At 38.8% G+C, this 15,481-nt stretch overlaps 1 protein-coding gene across 6 annotated transcripts in view; it reads right to left on the bottom strand.

Moving 5' to 3' along the window:
- Positions 1 to 15,481, bottom strand: part of RAPGEF6 (Rap guanine nucleotide exchange factor 6) — a 266,914-nt gene that overhangs the window by 188,577 nt on the left and 62,856 nt on the right. For 5 of the 6 annotated variants that reach the window (XM_004384759.2, XM_023739016.1, XM_023739009.1 and 2 more), the window contains exon 4: positions 5,178 to 5,261. In XM_004384759.2, the coding sequence (XP_004384816.1) occupies positions 5,178 to 5,261 (84 nt within the window). Of the gene's footprint in view, positions 1 to 5,177; positions 5,262 to 7,755; positions 8,083 to 15,481 lie in introns of those variants that run through there. The other variant, XM_023739010.1, reaches the window with a different exon arrangement.

Raw genomic sequence — 15,481 nt, 5'->3', positions numbered from 1 at the left:
TCGTCCTGCTTTTTTGTTTTATTTGGTTATGTCTCAGCAGGCGGGCTGTGCGTTCTTTGTTGTTTGCTCGTCTGTGGGCACGATACTTTTCACCTCCTTCTCCAATGGGCAGGGTCAGTCACTCAGGTATGGTACAGCAGGGCAGGTCCAGCTGCAGGGGAGTTGCTGCGATGGGTTGTTTGTGGCATGTACCAGGGCTGACTGTGAACTGGGAATCAGTGCAGGGCAGGTTCCAGTAGGCTGTGCCTGCGCTGCTTGGGACTGTGATGTTCAGCGCATGGTGCAGGTACGCAGGAAGGAGGGGGCAGACAGTGATGTGTGGAGCTAAAATGGGTATGGGAAAGATGAGAGAGAGGAGAGAGAAAAATGAGCCACAAACAAACAAACAAAAAAGAGTGCTAAGGGAGCTTGCTATTGGAGTGGAGAGATGAGAGACTAAGAAATGGGGAAAAACAAAAAGGGTAAAGGAAAAACAACGAATAAATCAAGAAACTGGAAATGAAGAAAGACAAAAAGGGAATAAGAGAGAGAAGAAAACAAAACAAAAAAACCAAAAGCAAAAAAAAAAAAAAACCCAGAAAAAAAGAAAAAAGAAATGCCCCCAGGGATGTCCCTGTGCGTCTGTGCAGAGTAAGGGAGTAGCTTCCAAGCCAAGCAGTACTGGCTGGCTAGAAGGGGCTCCCAAGCCAAGAAAAGAAAAAGAAAACAAACAAATCAAAACAGAACAAACCAGAGCAAACCAACAAAAAAGCCCCGGGGGTCCCACCAGCATGGCAGCACAGGCCGGGAAGCAGTTTCACAGTCGAGCAGTGTTTCACAGCCTTTCAGGAAGAAGCAAAGATGATGCACGGAGCCAGGTATTTGAGAGACAGGAGGGGGAGGTGGTGAGAGGCAAGGAAAAAATCTAAAGAAGCAGAAAAAAGCAACACCAGCAGCCAACAAAAGGCACTCAGGGAGCCAGCCAGTGCAGGCGGGTGGAATCCAAGTGACACCGGGGTGAAGTTGGTGCTTCCCGGCCAAGAGACTGTGGCTGCAGGAAGCAGAGGAGGCTAAATGGGGGTGAAGAAGGGTGGGGGGTAGGAAAGCATATATCGCTGGTTACTGGTTGTTCTGTCTCCTGCTGGAAGCTCCATGAAGCTGCTTTCTTGTACCCCCTGTTCACTGGTCTCCGACAGGAGTCCAGGGTGGCGGATCCGTGCTGCAGTAGCTGATAAGGGACCTCTGCATGTATCTCTCCTCACTCTCTGTTCTCGGTCAGTTTCTGATTCCATGGTGCTTGGCTGAGTTCTTTATCTCCTCATTTGATGCTTAGCGTTTCAGGACTGATGTGTGACTCTGTTTGACTTAGTTTTTCTGATCTTTGCTGCGGAGGGACGGTGTGGTGCTTCCGCCTATAGCGCCACGTTACCCAGAAGTCATCAAAAACACGTATTCTGGATATGGATTTGTCTTCCCTGCCCATAACGCTTCTGCGAGCACCACCATCCATAGGCTCACAAAATGCTTTATCTACTATCTTGGCACTCCAGTGCATTGTTTTTGATCAAAGAACTCATCTCGTAGCAAGAGAAGTACAGCAAGGGTTTCTATCTGTCTCAATAGCCAGAATACATGGGCCTCATGCTCAAGGCTTGGAAGTAGGAGTGGTTCTTCTCACTGTTATACCTAAAAATCCTTTTGTAGAATTTGTTTCCCCTCCTAGCAAATTTGAGCACTGCTAATTCAGTGGTCTTAGTGTCCAAAAGTGCTCCTGCTTCTGACCAGGATCACAACAGAGGGTTCTGGACAGAGCTGGAGAAAGATGTAGAGCATAATTCTAACTCACAAAAAAAAGACCAGATTTACTGGCCTAAAGGTGACTGGAGAAAACCCGAGAGTATGGCCCCCAGACACCCTTTTAGCTCAGTGGTGAAGTTACCTCCGAGGTTCACTGTTCAGCCTGGGAGTGGATAGCCCCGTAAAACCAAATGAGACTAACGAGGTACAGGAGTCCAGCGACAAGGGCCAGAAAGCAGAAGGGGACAAGGAAGCTGGTGATACGGAATCCAAGGCTGAGTAAGGATACTGTTGATGTGTTGTGAGATTGTTAACATTTGTAGTAACTGTTAAATGAGAAACTATTTTGCTCTGTAAGCCTTCATCTTAAGTGAGAATAACAGCACAATTGGAAGAGCGTAGTAAATGTCACTGAACTGTGCATGTAGAAATTTTTGAAATGGTTTATCTTTGGCTATGTGTATTTTCACCAAAAAAAAAAGGGGGGGGGGGTTGAGAAGTTAGAGGGTTGATATGTTGTGGGGTTGTTAACCAATGTCATAAAATAACGTGCACTTCTGTTTCATGAGAAACTATCTGTTCTGCAAGCCTTCACCTGAAGTACAATTAAAAAAAAAAAAAAAGAAGAAAAAAAAAGTGCTCCTGCTTATACTAGGAGACACAAAATTGTTCCACTGAGTTAGAAACTGCCACCTGGTCATTTTGGGCTCCTTATGACACTGAACCAACAGGCAGGAAAAGGAATTACTCTACTCGCTACAGTGAATGATCTCAATTACCGAGGGAAAATTGAGCTATTGCACACAATGGAGGCCAGGAGGACTATGTCTGAGGGGATTCTTGGGTTCCTCATAGTCCTCTCATGTCCACTAGTAAATGTTAATGGGAAACTATAAGCAGCCACCAAAAAAAGAAAAAGGTAATTGAGGACTCAGATCCTTTAGAAATAAAAGTTTTTTTCATATTATCAGGTAAAGAACCCAGAGCAGCTGACGTTCTGACTGAGAGCAGAAGTATCAAACGGGCAGTGAAAGAAGCAAGTCAGAGATATCAGCTTCAACTTTATGTACAGAAATGGGGACTAGTAGCTTTTCTCTTTGCTTATAATTTACAATAATATAATTATTCAATATGTATGTGTATTTGCGTGTTAATCATTTTCTTCTCCTCTCTCTTCATTTTCATTTTATATACAAGTTGTTGGAGGTGAACTTTACAATTTAATCTTCAGTTAACAGATTTAATCGGAGGCACTGTGATGGAATTTGAGGAATAATTAATATAGCCAGCAATGAATACAATGATTGTTGGGACTGTGTATCTCTTTATTTTGGAGAGAGGGTAAGAACTTCTTCTGAAGGATAGTTATATCTTCCTAGGTGGAAACAGTTTTGCTGTTGGATGGAAATTCCAATGTGTTTAGAAGCGTGTAGCCAAGGGGATGGACTGTGCCAGTTATTTATTTACTGCCTCTCAGCTCTAAATGTATTGGTTCTCAGCTTCAAACCCACCCTTTATTGCCCTACTTTGTGATAAAGGAGCTGTATTCTATAAATGTTCTCCCTTGCCATCTGGCGCAATGTTACAGCTTCATCAGTACAAAAAAAAAAAATCAAATCCGTTGCCGTCAAGTCAATTCCCACTCACAGCGACCCTATAGGACATGGCAGAACTGCCCCATAGAATTTCCAAGGAGCAACTGGTGGATCTGAACTACCGATCTTTCAGTTAGCAGCGACAGCACTTAACCACTGTGCCACCAGGGTTTCTGATTTGTCAGCAGAGGGTGCTAAAAGGACACTGTAACAGGAGCAATTCCTGTCCCTGCACCCTAGCCTGAACACACACATCTCTATCCTGCTTGCTAGTCCTGGCCAGCATCTCCCTTCCTACCAGTCTGGACCCAGTGACTGCACCAGCGCTGGCCCAGGGCAACCCAATGAACTTCTCCGCTATCTACTGGGCTGCAATATATTCTCCAACAAGATACGAATTCCAGTCTGGAGGAGGAGACCCCCGCTTTTAAGTTCATTTCTTCTTTGGGTATTCTCCCTCAGCCCTAGGGTATTCTTCAGAGCTCTCCTTTATCCCTTCGTAGTAACTAATTCCTTGAAATAGTTAATAATTCTTTAAATTAAAATATCCCTGTTCAATTTACTTGGTAGTTTCTGTCTCCTGACTTACCCAACTGATACAGGGAGTAATAAATATCTTAAAATCTAGAGAAACTGGCTATATTTCTATAAATTGTTGTTGGTTGCCATCAGTCAGCTCCAACTCATAGTGACCTAATGTGTAACAGAATAAATTGTTGCCCAGTCCTATGGACTCTTCATGATGTTTACTATGTTTGAGCCCACTGTTGTGACTATTGTGTGAATCCATCTTATTGAGGGTGTTCCTTGTTTTTGCCGACCCTCTACCAAACATGACGTTCTTTGTCCTTTTCTAGCAATTGTTCTTTCCTGATAATGGATCCAAAGTAAGCAAGAAAAAGTGTTGCCATCCTCACGTCTTAGGAACATTTCGGTTTTATTTAAGATTGATTTGTTTGTTCTGGCAGTCAGTGGTAGACTCAGTATTTGACAATACCACTATTCAAATGTATCAATTCTTCTTTTCTTTTTTCATTGCATAGTGCTTCACATCGTCTTCATTTTGGGCACACAAAGATATGTCACCTGCATGCTGCAGGTTGTTAACGATTTCTAAGACCTTATATACTACCTCATTTAATCCTGAGAACTAGCCTATGTGCTGCACAAAACAGTTTAACATAAGAGATAAAATAAATATCATTACTATTTTTACAAATAAGGACACTGAGGCACAAAAAGGTTAAGTAATTCGCCCAAGAAGTAATACAGCAGAGATATAAACTCATGAAACTTCTGTTGAGAGCTTTGAGTAGTAGCTTATTAAAACCTTGTAACACTTACATAGATGTTATTGTCGTCTCTATTTTATAGACGAGAAAAGCAAAATTTGTCCGAAGTCACATAACTAATAAGTGATGAAATAAGGATTCTAACCTAGTTTGCCTAACTCCAAAGACCAATTTCGTAACTGTTATGTTATTACTGCCTCTCTATAACCAATGTAATGAGAATGAATTAAAAAATCATCAGATATATCAGATCAAATCTCACAGAAAACTAAGGATCAAATAGGAGTAAGGTATTATGTCATGGAGAAACTTAAAAATTACACCCTCAGAAATAAGAAATATTAATTTCTGCCAAGAATTCCCAATAGTACCAACAAGCAGGACATATAATGTAACACTTACTGGGAGAAAACACACATGTGCTGTACAAAACAGTTTAACATAAAAGATAAAATAAATAGTTGTAATGATAATTTTGCCTGACATATGCACTAAGCAGTAAATATAAACATACCTGCATGGAGGCAAGACCATGGAGTCTTTCATAAGCACAGATCCAGAAAGTAGGATATACCAACATCTGGCAATCGTTTCTGAACTGTTTAAATAAATAAGTAAATAAATGAGTAAATAAATACACATATTTACATGTATATGAACTTAGTATGAAGTACACAGCATGAGATACATTCTGATAATATTGCAAATTAAAAATTAAGTAACACTTGGGAATTTTTAAATGTTGCCTGAGATTTTATACAGACCATGTTCACATGGGAAAAAATATAATCACTATCTTACAATATAAACTTCAGAAGTATATGTTCATTGTTGTTGTTAGATGCCTTCGAGTCAGTTCCAACTCACAGCTACCCTACGTATAGCAGAACGAAATGTTGTTCGGTCCTATGCCATGCTCACAATGGTAGATATGTTTGAGCCCATTATTGCAGCCACTGTTTCAACCCATCTCATTGAGTGTTTCTCTTTTTCACTGACCCTCTACTTTACCAAGCATGATGTCCTTCTCCAAGGACTGGCCCCTTCTGAAAACATGTCCAAAGTAAGTGTGACAAAGTCTTACCAACCTCGCTTCTACAGAGCATTCTATATGTTCATTAGCTCTGTCTTATTAATTATATAGTCAACTTCATGCTCTTCATTTCTGTGTACTGGATCTATCACATCTGATGAATATGACTTAAATATATTACACGTGCATATTACAAAATTCTATTTCTGACAACATTTACGTATTCTAAAGACAATTCACATTTGTCAATATTATATCATTTTCAACTATAACTTGGATTATGATATGACCTATTTATTTTTCTTAAATTTTATCCTGACAGACATAAATAATGTCTATCCAGTCATGCATTTAATATGTTTGAGGGATAAAATATCAGATGACTTATGTTTGTCAGCATATTTTAATTCAGTTAAATCTCCAATGAAAAGATAGCATCTCGTTAAATGTTACTTTATAATCTCATTATTTTTCTTTGTCTCTTCTTCTGTTTCTCTCATGTATATGATTCACCATAACTAAGGCTTCAGTTAATTCCAATATATAAAAAAAAACAGTTGCTGTCAATTCTGATTCATGGCAACCCCATGTGTGTCAGAGTAGAACTGTGCTCCACAGGATTTGCAGTGGCTGATATTTTTGGAAGTCAAGATCGCCAGGCCTTTTTTCTGAGGCACTGTGGGTAGACTCAAATTGCCAGCCTTTCAGTTAGTAGCAGAGTGTGTTAAGTTTGTACCACCAAGGGACTCCTAATTCCAATATGTAGAAGATCCTAATATCTACAAGCCAAATCTCTCCTTTGAGCTGCAGAATTGTGTACCTACCTGTCTACCTGGCACGTCAAGTCAAAGACAACTCAAACTCAAAACATTTGAAATCAAATTATCATTTCCTTTAAGCCTGTTCTCTGTTCTCAATGTGTTCTCTGTTCTCAATGAATAATAAGATCTTCTAACCAGAAACCTAGGCCCATCCTCCAAACCATTCGACATATAACTCAAAGTAAGCCTTCTGGGTTAATCCTATTGCTTGCCATGAAAAGGGAAAAAACAGTAAACTTTCCAGTGGGCACTTTAAAGTTCTTCATATCCCTTCCCATATTCACTGAAGGAAGATACAAATTCCTGCAAAGGTTAAAGTTCTTTGTTTAGAAATCTTGCTTCTTTAATACTTTTTTTAAATATGACTTTTAAAAACCCAATAAAGTATAAAATCAATAAAGAATAAATATGCCCAAAAATACAACTGAAGAAAGTTATGACTGGATGTCACTGCCAGCCTACTTTTATCCCACTTTGCTATTAAGTAGTCACCAAGTTGTCCTCAGATTCTACTATAAATGTAGGAAAGTCTTGAAGTTCATTCCCACCACCAAGAGAGCCATGCCACCTTAGGAATCAGAAACTGTTCAGTCCTTGCAAAGAATTCCACCCTCAGAACATTGCTTCACAATGCATCCAATAAGTAAACAAAAGGAAAGTGAAACCCTTTAAAATTGGGTCCCCAGGCTGCGGAAAATTCTACTGCCTCAAGCAGCTTGCTTGGCACGCCCCATAGCTTTACATTAAAATTCCGGTTACCCTCTGCTTAACTGCTGCCCCAAAGCAGAGGAAATTGGTGGAAACCAGTTTAGGCGCCATGCTGACATTCAGGATAACCTTTTAGACCTCATACATAGTAACTTCCTCATCTCTGGGTTGAGTTTAACTGCCATCTTCTGAACACACGATGCATGAAGTTATATATACACCCCGCTGTGCCTGCATAGTATGATTAAGAATGTTGCTGATGTAACTTGTATGAACTTCCTACTTGTAAACTTAAAAGTAACCTTCCCCCCTCACCCTCACTAAGCAGTCTTGGCAGCAGCAGCCCCCACTGTTTCTTTTCCTTGCGCAACAAAATAAAGGCGCATTTCCACTCTCCCACCTCGGTCTCTCATTTATTGGCTGAGATGAGTTGTGCAGAGCAGAACCTGGGGTTTCCACCCAGCAACATCTCTCTTTCTCAGCAAGCAAATGAACCCAAAAATAATCTACCCCAGAGAAGAAAGGCATACTTATATTTAGCAGATCCTACTCCTTCAAAGGCTTCCTTTACACCGCTCCTAAGATAAAGACGAAAAACTCTTAACATGGTTTCCACCTACCTCTCCACACTTCCCTTACTGTTTCTTCTTTTTCACTCATGGCAGTTGAAGACATTGGCTTAATTTAGTTTTTCTCTATTATGTTGCCTCCCACCTAAATGCAAATATTTTCTCTACCTCCACCAATTTCTCTACTTCTAACAATCTCTAGACTTAAACTCTTTAGTTAGCTTCCACACATTTTTTCCAAAATTCTTTTACAATTAGCCAGATACAGGTTTGTATTATTAATATTTTAAAATAGCTTTACTGAGGTATAATTTACATACCATAAAATTCACCCATTTTAAATGTACAATTCAATAATTTCTATGAAATTTAAAGAGTTGTGCAAACATCCACATAAATAATTTTAGAACATTTCCACCACCACAAAAAGATCTCTTACACCTATTTGCAGCCAATCCCTGCTCCAGCCCTTGCCCCAGCCAACCAATAATCCTTCTGTCTCTACAGATTTGCTTTTCCTGAACAGTTAATGTAACTGGAATCATAGGATATGTGGCATTTTCCATGTGGCTCTGCCATTTAGCAAAGAGTTCTTGAGGTTTATTCATGTTGTAGAATTTATCAGTGTTTCATTCCTTTCTACTGTCAAATGACATTCACCGTATAGATATATCACATTTTATTCATCCATGCACCAGTTGATGGAATTTTTTATTTTTTCCAGTTTTAGGCAATTATGAATAATATTGCTCTGATTATCTGTGTACAAGTTTTTGTATGAACATATGTTTTCACTTCTCTTGGGTAAATACTTAAAAGTAGAATTGCTGGGTCATATGATAAAACTACATTTAACTTTTTAAGAACTACCAAACTGTTTCCCAAAGTGGCTATATTAGTTTACATTCCCACCAGCAATATATGACTGTTCCAGTTTCTCCACATTCTTGACAACTTTTGTTATGGTCTGCTTTTTTGATTATAGCTATTGTAATGGGTATGATGCGATTTCTCATTAATATGTGTGTACGGCGTAAGGTAAAGGTCTGTTATGGATTGAATTGTGTCCCCGAAAAATATGTGCTGTAAATCCTAACCCCTATACTTGTGGTTATAATTCCATTTGAGAATGGGTTTCCTTTGTTAATGAGACAGTGTTAGTATAGGGTGTGCCTTAAATCTCTTTTAAGATATTAAAAGAGCAGATTAATCAAGCAAGCAGGGATGGGGAAGATAAAATGCCATGCTATATAAGATCTCAAAGGAACCAGGAAACAAGCTGAAAAAAAGACAAGGACCTTCCCCCAGAGCCCACAGAGAGAGAAAACCTTCCTCTAGAAGCCCTGAATTCGGACTTCTAGCCTCCTAAGCTGTGAGAAAATAAATGTTTTGTTAAAACTACCCACGTGTGGTATTTCTGTTATAGCAGCACTATATAACTAAGACAGGGTCAAAATCCACTTTTTGCACGTGGATACCCAATGACCTAACATCATCTGTTGAAAAAGACTATGTTTTCCCCAACTGAAATGCTTTATTACCTTCATCAAAAATAAACTGTCCATAAATATAATGGTTTATTTCTGGACTCTCAATTGTGTGCCATTAATCTGTATGTCTCTCCATGCATAAGTATTACACTGTCTTGATTGCTGTAGCTTTATATTAAGTTTTGATATTGGAAAGTCTAAGTCCTCCAATTTTGTTATTTTTCAATATGGTTTTGGCTATTATCAGTCCTATGCATTTGTATATGAAATTTAGAACCAGCTTGTCAACTGTTGCCAAAAAAAAAAAAAAAAAAAAAAAAAAGGCTGCTGCGATTTTGATAAGGATTGCACTGGATCTAAAGATCAATTTGGAGAGAAATCACCATCTTAACAATATTGAATCTTCTAATCCATGAACATGGAACGTCTCTCCATTTATTTAGATTTTCTTTAACTTCTCTCAGTAATGTTTGTTAGTTCTCAGTGTACCTTTGTCTTAAGACTCTTGTTATACTTCTTCGTAAGTATTTTTTATGTTATGAATAAATCTGCTTTCTTAATTTCATTTTCTCATTGTTCACTGCCTACACATTCTTAATCTCTCCCTAAGGAAATATGATCTGACCCTCCAGATCGTATTAAATCCCCTGGTATCTCTCATGACACTCTATACTTTTCTTTGACGGCACTTAATTATGTGTAACTATTTTAATTAACTTTCTCTCCCCTACTTCACTGTAAGCTCAAATAAGGACAAATACTGTGTTTATTTTCCCATCTCTGTACCCACGGTCAGCATGATATACAGCAGACAAACAGTTAATAAAAAATGAATGAACCAACAAATGAATGAATCCAGTAAATACTTCAAAAATAATGATAAATGCAATGTGCAAGTAATGTAATACATGAAAGTCAATACCCTTTCTATACACCACGTGAACACATACGATAAAAGAGGTCACTGTCACAGAAATAACAAAAAAAATAAAACAGTAAAAAATACACTTGAGATTTCTAGTAAATTAATAAAGAAATGTTGGGTGCACAAAGATATAAAGATATAAAGTTGATTTTAACAATAATCAGAAAGATTAGTGTTACGATATAAAGTTGATATTAACAATAATATAACATACTTTACAATAATCTTTCCAGTCACTGAATGCCTTTTATAGATTTAATCTGATCAAGAGGCTAACACAAAAAAGAAAAACCGTAGTGAATACATACAAGAATATATTAAAAAGAAAGGTTACATATTGTCTTGGTTATTTAGTGCTGCTATAACAGAAATACCACAAATGGATGGTTTTGGCAAACAGAAATTTATTCTCTCACAGTTTAGGAGGCAAGAATTCCAAAATCAGGGCACTGGCTCTAGGGGATGGCTTCCTCTGTCAGCAATGGGAGAAGGTCCTTGTCATCAATCTTCCCATGGTCTAGGAGCTTCTCAGCACAGGGATCTACGGTGCAAAGGACACACTCTGCTCCTGGTTCTTCTTGCTTGGTGGTAATGAGGTCCCTCTCCTCTCTGCTCTCTTCTCTCTTTTATTACTCAAGATACAACCTGTTGTTATTGTTAGATGTTGCTGAGTTGGTTCCAATTCATAGTGACCCTATGTCCAACAGAACAAAATACTGCCCAGTTCTGTGACACCCTCACAACCATTGTTCTGTTTGAGCACATTGTTGTAGTCACTGGGTCAATCCATTCTGTTGAGGGTCTTCCTCTGTTTCTCTGATCCTCTACCTTACTAACCATGATGTCCTTCTCCAGCGATTGGTCCCTCCTGATAACATGTCCAAAGTACGTGAGAAGAAGTCTGCCGTTCTTGTTTCCAAGGAGCATTCTGGCTGTACTTCTTCCAAGACTTATTCATTCTTCTGGCAGTCCACTGTATATTCAATATTCTTCGCCAACATCATAATTCAAAGTCATCAATTCTTCTTCGATCTTTAAGATACAACCTAATCCTGTAGATTGTGTCCTGCCTCCTTAACATAACTGCCTCTAATCCTGCCTCATTAACACAGAGATTAGGATTTACAACACACTGGAAAATTTCATCATATCACAAAATGGAGGACAAACACATAATACTGGGACTCACTGCCACACTGACACACATTTTTGGGTGATACAATTATATCCACAACACATATGTTAAATCTAGTCCTACTTTCTAGTATGAAGCACCAATACTTAAGTGAGTAAAGTACTTTAAAACTGAAAAAAAAGTAGAAGATGGAAATGAAAACATTATAAAAGTTCAAAAGTAGATTCAAATATGTACATATAAATTCACTTTTACTGAAATAAATTTTAGCAAACAAGAAAAATTTTATAATGTTCTTTTAAATAAATGTTAGCTGAATTAAAGGTTTAACTAACTAATTAAGAAAGCAATTAAGTCAAGAAACATTAATCCTAAAAAAAAGAAAAAAGATCATACGTGTGGAAGAAAATAACTTACTCAATTCTGAAGCATGTGAGCCTATAAAAGTTAAAACTTGATTACAATTAATTATTAAAGAAATAAACTGTAAACATTCTAATGTATTATGATAAATCCGATGCCATCTAGTAAATTCCAACCTTTTTTTTTTTTTATTATGATAAAGGTAAACAGCTGTAATATATACAAATATACAGAAAAATACACTGACATTTCAAATAGTAAATGAACAAAAATGGAAGAAGATAATTCTCAACAGGTACACAGAACAAAGGAAAAAAAATCTTTAAACCACTAGTAAACAGAAAATGCAAATTAAAAAGAGCACTGAGGAGGCAGAGCCAACAGGGCAAGCTAGACAGACACATAATGCCGTCTCTCCGCAGCAAAGATCCGAAAAACTAAGTGAAACAGATAGAAATGTCAATCCTGGAACCCTAAGCATCATATGAAGGGATAAAGAAATAGGTCAAATACTGAATGGAAGAAGAAAATGAAGGAAAGCAGACAACGAGGAGAGTGGAGGTTTTCTGCCAACTAACAAGGCACAGTGTTGCCATCTTGGAGAACAGCCATCAATGACCTCAGACGGAGTACAGGAAGGCAACTTCACAGAGCTCCCAACAGGAAACAGGGTACCTAGTAACCAGAGAAACACGCTTTCCCACACCTCACTTTATGCCCTGTACACCTCCTCCACAACTCCTGATGGGCCACGCTGAGCCACCTTGGCTAGAGAGCTACTGGCCCACCACCAGCCCAGGTCCACCCCACCCCCACCTGCTGGCTCCTGCCATATGTCACTTTTTTCCCCCTCCCTTTCCTCTTTTTCTTTCTCCCTCCCACCTAGTCCATACCTCATCACTACCCCTTCCCAACTGGGCCATGTTGTGCCGCCCTGGCTAGAGAGCCACCAGCCTGCCACAAGACTGGGTCCGCCCCACCCCCACCTGTTGGCTGCAGCCATGCTATGTATTTTATTATTACTTCTTCCGCTTTCTTCCTATTCTTTTTCTCTCCTTCCTAGCCCCGTAAACCCCTCTATCCATTACCGCCAGGCATGCTGCAGGTAGACAGCTACCAGCTCACCGCCAGCCAGGGCCCCTCTACCCCCACCAGCCATGCCATTTTATTTATTTTTTCCCTTTCCTCCCTTTCTTTCTCCTTCCAACCTAGCCCTGTGTCCCATCTATACCCATTCCTGTGGGGTGATGCCACGCTGCACTGGCTAAAGAGGCACCAGACCATTGCCACCCCAGGTACACCTCGAACCCACTAAACCGCTCCCGGCACACCATATTTTTTTCTGTTCTATTTTTCTCTTCATCCTATCTTTTTTCTTTTCTTTGTTCCCCTCACCTAACTCAGTACCCCACCCCCATTCCCACTGGCCCTCGCTGTGCTGCTGAAGCTGAAGTGTCCCTGGCTCAGACTCACCACCAGACCAGCCCTGCACTGCCCTTCCCCTCCCACCATTAAACCAGATGCTGAACAGAGAGAAGCAAGCTTGTTTCACTCCCTATGTGATACCCTGCCATTCTGGCAAGGGGCTGTGAATGCTCCTACACCACTGGCCCAACATAAGGAGGCACCCAGCATCTGCCCGGTCTGCCCTCAGTCACCTTGCCAAACCTGTGTATAGCGAAGTGGGCTCACCATGACTGCTGCTGCCCTGCCCACTAGAACAAGCTGTTGAGAGCTATCCTGCCCACAGACAAGCAAGCAGCAAAACATGCCTGGCCTGCCAGCACTGACATATAAAAACAAAAAACAAAGAAGCAGGACAAAACAAATGAACAGACAATCAGTAAATAAAGAAAATAATACCTTAATGTCTCGGAGACAGGAGACAATATTATAACATATAAAAAAGCAGGACAGGATGGCTCCAGCAAGTGACCAAAATGCAGATGACCTACCAGTGGAAGAAAAGGAAGTGAAACTACCTGACAAGGAATTCAAAAGACTAATATTTAACAAGAGATTCAGAAAGAGATCAAAGAAAAAATAGACTAAATCATGGAAAACACAGACAAAACCAATAAAAACATAGCCAAAATCAAGGAAAAGACAGACAAAGCAATAGATGAATTCAAGAAACTAAAACAAGAACAAAATGTCAAAATAAACAAATAGAAATATACAAAAAGAGCAACTAAAAATCCAAAATTTAAACAAAAAAATTCAGCTATGGACAACTCAATAGGTTTTATGAGCAAATTCGAAACAATGGAAGACAGAATCAATGGAATTGACAACAAACCCGTAGATGCCACTTTGTTTCAGGAAAAATCAGAAAAGAATGAAGAAAAATGAAGAAAACCTAAAAACTATGTGGGACACAATCAAGAGCAAAAATTTGCGTGAGATCAGAGTTCCAGAACAGGGGAAGAAAATGAAAAACACAGAGAAGATTGTTGAAGATCTGCTGGCAGAAAACTTCCCAAACATTGTGAAAGACGAAAAGCAAACTCTCCAAGACGCTCAACGAACCCCATATAGGACAGACCACAAAAGAAACTCACCAAAACATATATAATCACACTTGTGAAGACCAAAGAAAGAGAGAGCAGCTCAAGAAAAATGAGAAGTCACTTGTAAAGGGGAAACAATAAAACTACGCTCTGATTACTCAGCAGAAACTATGCAGGCAAGAAGGCAACGGGATGACATCTATAAACCCTTGAAAGAAAAAAACTGTCAACCAAGAATAACATATCATGCAAAATTCTTTCTCAATTATGATGGCAACATTAGGACATGTCCAGATAAACAGAAATAAAGGGAGTTTGTAGAAATCAAACCAAACTTACAAGAAATATTAAAGGGAGTCCTTTGGTTAGAAAACCAACAACATCAGACAACAACCTGAATCCAGGACACAAGTCAGCATCAGCCAGATAGCAACCTAGGTAAAAAGCTGTCAATAATTTTAAAAAGCTAAAAGAATTAAAACAGGGAAACAGACATGTCAATCTGTAAATGACGACAATGTCAAAACAATAAAAGGAGGAATAAACAGTGTAGGTATAAAAGTTACAAATGCAGAGGAAATTAAGGCAATATCAAGTAATAAAAAAATCAATTCAAACTTAAGAAGATAAGGGTAAATTTCAAGGTAACCACAAAGGAAGTTAACAAATATACTCATCAGAATAAAAAAGAAGAAAAACAAACTCTCAGTAAACACAAAATGTACAAACACGAAAGAAATAAAAAAATCCACAAACCAAAGGAACTCAGCATGGGACAGTAAGAGGAACAAAGAAAACATCAGCACCACAAAAAGAAGCACAACAATGTGACAGCAATAAACTGATACCTATCGATAATCACACTGAAAGTAAATGGCTTAAATGCGCCTGTAAAGAGGCAGAGAGTGGCAGAATGGATTAAAACAAAAACAAAAAACAAAGACTCATTAATATGCTGTCTCCAAGAGACACACCTTAGATACAAAGCCATAAATATATTAAAAATCAAAGGATGGAAAAAATATATCAAACAAACAGTAACCAAAAAAGGGCAGGAGTGGCAATACTAATCTCAGATAAAACAGACTTTAACACAAAATCAACCATAAAAGTCAAGGAAGGACATTGTATAATGATTAAAGGGATAATCCATCAAGAAGATATAACCTTAATAAATGTGTACGCACCCAACGACAGGGCTCCAAAATACATTAAAAAAAACCACTAACAGCACTGAAAAGAGAAATTGGCAGTTCCACAATAA

Source organism: Trichechus manatus, unplaced genomic scaffold (assembly GCF_000243295.1).
Source record: "Trichechus manatus latirostris isolate Lorelei unplaced genomic scaffold, TriManLat1.0 scaffold00127, whole genome shotgun sequence".
NCBI lineage: Eukaryota > Metazoa > Chordata > Mammalia > Sirenia > Trichechidae > Trichechus > Trichechus manatus.
Note: the sequence above shows the minus strand (reverse complement) of the source record. Positions and strands in the feature narration are given on the sequence as shown.